Genomic DNA, 6,697 nt, shown 5'->3' with positions numbered 1-6,697 from the left:
TCATAGTATAACAGTGTATTCACATTGAATACAAGTATATTCGATGCTGTTTACATATAGAACTAAAAACTCATGGTATAACAGTGTATTCACATTGAATACAAGTATATTCCAGTGCTTTTACATATAGAACTAAAAACTCATGGTATAACAGTGTATTCACATTGAATACAAGTATATTCCATGCAGTTTACATATAGAAGTAAAAACTCATGGTATAACAGTGTATTCACATTGAATACAAGTATATTCCATGCTGTTTACATATAGAAGTAAAAAACTCATGGTATAACAGTGTATTCACATTGAATACAAGTATATTTGATGCTGTTTACATATAGAACTAAAAACTCATGGTATAACAGTGTATTCACATAAAAAAAATATTTTTTTTGTTTATATATAGAAGTAAAAACTCATGGTATAACAGTGTATTCACATTGAATACAAGTATATTCCTGATCACAGTTTACATATAAAAGTAAAAACTCATGGTATAACAGTGTATTCACATTGAATACAAGTATATTCCATGCAGTTTACATATAGAAGTAAAAACTCATGGTATAACAGTGTATTCACATTGAATACAAGTATATTTAATGCAGTTTACATATAGAAGTAAAAACTCATGGTATAACAGTGTATTCACATTGAATACAAGTATATTCCATGCATGCTGTTTACATATAGAACTAAAAACTCATGAGGTATAACAGTGTATTCACATTGAATACAAGTATATTCCATGCAGTTTACATATAGAAGTAAAAACTCATGGTATAACAGTGTATTCACATTGAATACAAGTATATTCCATGACAGTTTACATATAGAATAAAAACTCATGGTATAACAGTGTATTCACATTGAATACAAGTATATTCCATGCAGTTTACATATAGAAGTAAAAACTCATGGTATAACAGTGTATTCACATTGAATACAAGTATATTCCATGCAGTTTACATATAAGAATAAAAACTCATGGTATAACAGTGTATTCACATTGAATACAAGTATATTTCCATGCAGTTTACATATAGAAGTAAAAACTCATGGTATAACAGTGTATTCACATTGAATACAAGTATATTCCATGCAGTTTACATATAGAAGTAAAAACTCATGGTATAACAGTGTATTCACATTGAATACAAGTATATTCCATGCAGTTTACATATAGAAGTAAAAACTCATGGTATAACAGTGTATTCACATTGAATACAAGTATATTCCATGCAGTTTACATATAGAATAAAAACTCATGGTATAACAGTGTATTCACATTGAATACAAGTATATTCCATGCAGTTTACATATAGAAGTAAAAACTCATGGTATAACAGTGTATTCACATTGAATACAAGTATATTCCATGCTGTTTACATATAGAAGTAAAAACTCATGGTATAACAGTGTATTCACATTGAATACAAGTATATTCCATGCAGTTTACATATAGAAGTAAAAACTCATGGTATAACAGTGTATTCACATTGAATACAAGTATATTCCATGCAGTTTACATATAGAAGTAAAAACTCATGGTATAACAGTGTATTCACATTGAATACAAGTATATTCCATGCAGTTTACATATAGAAGTAAAAACTCATGGTATAACAGTGTATTCACATTGAATACAAGTATATTCCATGCAGTTTACATATAGAAGCTAAAAACTCATGGTATAACAGTGTATTCACATTGAATACAAGTATATTCCATGCAGTTTACATATAGAAGTAAAAACTCATGGTATAACAGTGTATTCACATTGAATACAAGTATATTCCATGCAGTTTACATATAGAAGTAAAAACTCATGGTATAACAGTGTATTCACATTGAATACAAGTATATTTGATACGCTGTTTACATATAGAAGTAAAAACTCATGGTATAACAGTGTATTCACATTGAATACAAGTATATTCGATGCAGTTTACATATAGAACTAAAAACTCATGGTATAACAGTGTATTCACATTGAATACAAGTATATTCCATGCAGTTTACATATAGAAGTAAAAACTCATGGTATAACAGTGTATTCACATTGAATACAAGTATATTCCATGCAGTTTACATATAGAACTAAAAACTCATGGTATAACAGTGTATTCACATTGAATACAAGTATATTCCATGCAGTTTAAAAATATAGAACTAAAAACTCATGGTATAACAGTGTATTCACGTTGAATACAAGTATATTCCATGCAGTTTACATATAGAAGTAAAAACTCATGGTATAACAGTGTATTCACATTGAATACAAGTATATTCCATGCAGTTTACAAATATAAAAACTCATGGTATAACAGTTATTCACATTGAATACAAGTATATTCCATGCAGTTTACATATAGAACCCGTACGAAACTTTTAGCTAATTCCGTGCTAGAATTAGCTACGAAGTTAGGTGGTTTTAGCTAGAAATTTTCATGTCAAAATTTTTAAATTTCATATTGGGAAATTTAGGGTAGTGTCAGCTTTGTTTTTCATAGCTAAAATTAGCTTAAAATCTTAGATTTAAGGTAGCTTGAAACTTATAAGCTTGAATATCTTAGATTATTGGTAGCTTGAAATTTATAAGCTTGGAATCTTGAGATTAAATGTAGCTTGAAATTTATTAGCTTTAAAGGAACTGAAATCTTTGTATTGAAATTAAACCATCTTTGGTTTAATCAAATTCTTTTCCATGTTAAAAAGTAGGCCTTGGGGGACATTGATTAAAACACCCCACCCATACATTTTTACATTTAAAATGAACACAATAAGAATACGAGCAATATCTAAGTTCAATTACAGTTTTGGCCACTTCCGCGTTAATTCAATTTAACATCAATAAAAAACGACAATTTTCAGCAACGGCAATTCGTCGGAGGTGTCGTCGACGAGCAAATGGACAGACTGCCCGACATTCAAACCTTTAAAGTCAACCAATATTACAAATGAGGAAAATGTAGGAGATGCAGGAGGGGAGTTTTCTCGTCAACACACTGAACTCGAGAGATTTCACGGCAACATGGACTCGAAACTCAATTACGACATGATTAGATGTTTTTTAAATGACGTTAACTAAAACGTAACGAACATACGTACAATCAACTTTGAATTTGAAGAGAGAAACGGCAGGGAAAAAAATGACCTCTTGGTCTTAAGAAGCTGAAAGCGCTGAAAGGATGATAGAGAGAGGAGTAGGAGGTGGGGTCATCGGATAAGAGCAATAATTGCGGTCGTGTCGACGTGACCATACTGCGCGATGGAGGAGATTATTCAAAAAAATTTAAAAAAAAAAAAAAAAAAAGTAGAAAATTGATAAAGAAAAGAATGACTGAACGAACAGGATATCTGTTGAACTCGAAAGTGGGGCTACACATAAACGTCATCTTGAACGTGGTCTTGAAGAAATTTTCGCCAATTTATTGCTGTAATTGTTGGTCATCGTCATCGTCTTCCACGACCAATTTCTCTCTTGACTTGTTAGCCGTATGCTCCCCTAGAAGTTTGGATGTGATGCAAGGGTGGACCATGGATGGATCGATTGCCAACTTGTGTTTGGTTGCCCAAAACTCCACAACGAAACCTAAAATGAAAATCAAAACGTTAATATTGTGTAAATTGTTCGTTCTTAAATTCTTATACTTATACTTACTCGTAATTGCTTGTACATCATCCTTAGGAAGGGCCTCTTTCGCCGGATTATTTGACTTGTCAGTGGGTGCCTTCTTTCCGGTAAGGCTGTGTTTGGACATGAATTCCCTGTCCCACAGTGCTTCCATGATCACATTGATCATTTTGCTCATGTCCCTGTGTACACATAAAACAACTATTAGAGTTATCCTTAATAACACAAGCAATCTTAAAAACTCACTTTTTTTTGAACCAGACTTCCCATAGGACACTGCGATTGCTAGCTCATTTTGATTAATAGTTGTGTCATAATCTTTGTGAAGCTTGACTTTGTTGGTTCTTCTACTGCTTTCACTTTGCAACTGAACACGTGATTGTTCAGAATTAAGTTGACTAATTGTCAAGGTTTCCAAAGTGGACTGCAGTATAACCAACCCTTCATTAAGACCTAACAAGAATGAAATGAAATGTCAAGATAAAAATAAGAGTTTGGACAGTTTCAAAGAGAAAACTAACTTTTGGACAAGGCCAGGGGATTCATCTCTTTCAGGGACTTTACTTCTTCTTGTAAGCGAAGAATTGTAGCATCTTTTTCGGAAATTCTGTCATCGAAATCACGTCTCTCAATTTCTAGATCAAAGGTAGAATTCCGAATTTGCTCGTTGAGAAACGAGATTTCTTTTTTCAGCTCATCAATTTGATCCATGTATTCATTACGGCCATGAAACTCAGCATCAACTAGCTCCGTCCATTGTTCGTCCTTAAACGGAAAATACAAATATAATAAACAAATAATTCTTACAATTATGTTGCATTTACCTGCACACGCTTCGGGTTTTCTTTTGTTGTGGAACTTGGGGGGGTGTCAACTATGTTGACGTCCAAAGAAGTAAGAATCTGAGGATCAGAATTCTTTGCTGATGACTTTTCGTTTCTTCTTGGTGTGACAGATGAATTTTCCTTGTTGTGACTTGAATTTCTCTATAAAATAAAAATCAATAATGACTGAGGTACTATTACGTGTTTACCATAAAACAAAAAAACCTTAGATTTGGTGTCGCTCGATGATTTGAAAGACTGATCGCCTCGTTTTCTCTTCATTGGAGGCGGAGGTGGAGTAGGAGGAATCAAATCTTCGTCCTCTGATTCTGAAGAAAAAAATCGTTGCTGATTATCATCATGATCAAGGCTGCTGTCAGCAGATGTATCGGACTTGTCTTCATTTTCCCCAGTGATCAAATGGCAATCTAACCCTTCCATGTCTTCTTCTGAGATGCCCATGGTCTTCCTAATAACTGTGTAGCAGGTTAAAGTACGACATTGTAAATAATGAAAAACATTGGTACTACCTGTTGCTGACTTTTCAACTGGCAAGTTACGTGGTGGAGAGGTAGATTTATGGCCAGTGCCATGTTTCTGAGTTGCAGATGACTTCGGAGTTGATTTTTGGCTACTGCCTTTTTGACACTGATAGGAGGCACCATGGCATCACGTACTGCCACCACCACATCTCTGTCCTCTGCACAACAAAAACTTTAAGAAAAATAACACGTGTAGTAATATGAAGTTGTACTACCTGAGAACGAGATAACTTTACATGATCTCACTTCATGTTGAACTTGGGATCTAGATTTGGTAGTCGACTGAACTGGTAGGTTCCAACCAGGATTGCTGGGAAACTTAGGCCAACTAAATACATAGCAATTTAGAACAATAACAATAAATAACAAAAAGTATGTGCTTACTTGATTCCAATAACTTTTTTTGTTCCAATAAAACCTTTTAATTGCTCGAGCTGATGATCGAAACTTTGGTCATGGAAATCTTTCGGCACTGCTATGGCCTCCAATGTGCCAATGCCCAATTCTCCACTTTTAGCAGTAAAAGTGACAAGTATATAGATCAGTGGGTCTGCCATTGCAAATATGTACGTACTGATATTAAATGTAAGAGAAAAGTCAGTGAAGAAGCAGACAGCCAGACATCTTTACTTAGACTTACACCACAGACTCAGTCTATATGCTAACACTTCGAGCGCGAAAATTCAGTGCATAGCTGCCAAATTTCAATCGATTAAAAAATAAAGGCGTAGCTGCCAAATTTCGATCGATGATTTTTTCTTTGATTTGAGTTTATATAATTTTGAAACATTAGCATATTGATGATTTTCATTAATCTGTATTAATCAGTTTCAAGATAATTGACAAGAGGAGTAACAACAAAAGTTTCCGTAAGTTCATTATGAAATCCTATAACGCACTTTTTCATTATGTCACTTGGACGGCGAGCAGTTAATTCTGTGGAAAGCCCAATCAATTTTCTACTTTGACCGGGGAAATTTAAAAATGAAATATTATCGATGGGAGGCGAATATTTCACAGCAGAAGATTACAAATTCTATACTAGAATTAGCTGAAAAGTTGGGATAAATAATTAAGGGGGAAAAATTCGAGCTGATTTTTAGGTTAATAATTTCAAGCCAGTAGAAAACGCCCTAGCTTAGAAAATAAAAGCTTATAATCTGCTAAAAAAAGTGGAGCAAAACTCTAGATTGAAAATTCCATACTGGAATTAGCTTATAGTTAGGAAATAAATTTAGGGGAAAAATTCAAGCTGGTTTTAAGGTTTATTATTTCAAGCAAGATAGGAAAACGCCCTAGCTTGGAAAATAAAAGCTTAGAATCTGCTAATAAAAGTGGAGCAAAACTCTAGATTGAAAATTCCATACTGGAATTAGCTTATAGTTAGGAAATAAATTTAGGGGTAAAAATTCAAGCTGTTTCTAAGGTTTATTTTTTCAAGCAAGATAGGAAAACGCCCTAGCTTGGAAAAAAAAAGCTGATATCTGCTAACAAAAAGGTGAATTATGTTAACATGAAAAATTTCGAGGTGATTGCAGCATGATAGCTGCTTTGATTTTTTAGCCTAGCACAGCGCGAGCTGTTATTAGCTAACAGTTCAAAATCTAAGCTAAAAGTTTCGTACGGGAAGTAAAAACTCATGGTATAACAGTGTATTCACATTGAATACAAGTATATTTGATGCTGTTTACATA

General features: G+C 33.3%; 1 protein-coding gene across 1 annotated transcript; it reads right to left on the bottom strand.

Moving 5' to 3' along the window:
* Nucleotides 1-3,404: 3,404 nt before the first annotated feature.
* LOC123469154 lies at nucleotides 3,405-5,683 on the bottom strand. Its single transcript, XM_045168106.1, is given in 10 exon segments — nucleotides 3,405-3,595; nucleotides 3,665-3,819; nucleotides 3,884-4,090; nucleotides 4,159-4,402; nucleotides 4,462-4,623; nucleotides 4,687-4,937; nucleotides 4,992-5,090; nucleotides 5,093-5,161; nucleotides 5,219-5,331; nucleotides 5,388-5,683. Coding segments are annotated over 9 exon segments (1,326 nt in total). The 5' UTR covers nucleotides 5,561-5,683; the 3' UTR covers nucleotides 3,405-3,595; nucleotides 3,665-3,811.
* Between the last annotated feature and the right edge of the window lie 1,014 nt (nucleotides 5,684-6,697).

The sequence above is a fragment of the Daphnia magna genome, unplaced genomic scaffold (genome assembly GCF_020631705.1).
Source record: "Daphnia magna isolate NIES unplaced genomic scaffold, ASM2063170v1.1 Dm_contigs525, whole genome shotgun sequence".
In the NCBI taxonomy this organism is placed as follows: domain Eukaryota; kingdom Metazoa; phylum Arthropoda; class Branchiopoda; order Diplostraca; family Daphniidae; genus Daphnia; species Daphnia magna.
Note: the sequence above shows the minus strand (reverse complement) of the source record. Positions and strands in the feature narration are given on the sequence as shown.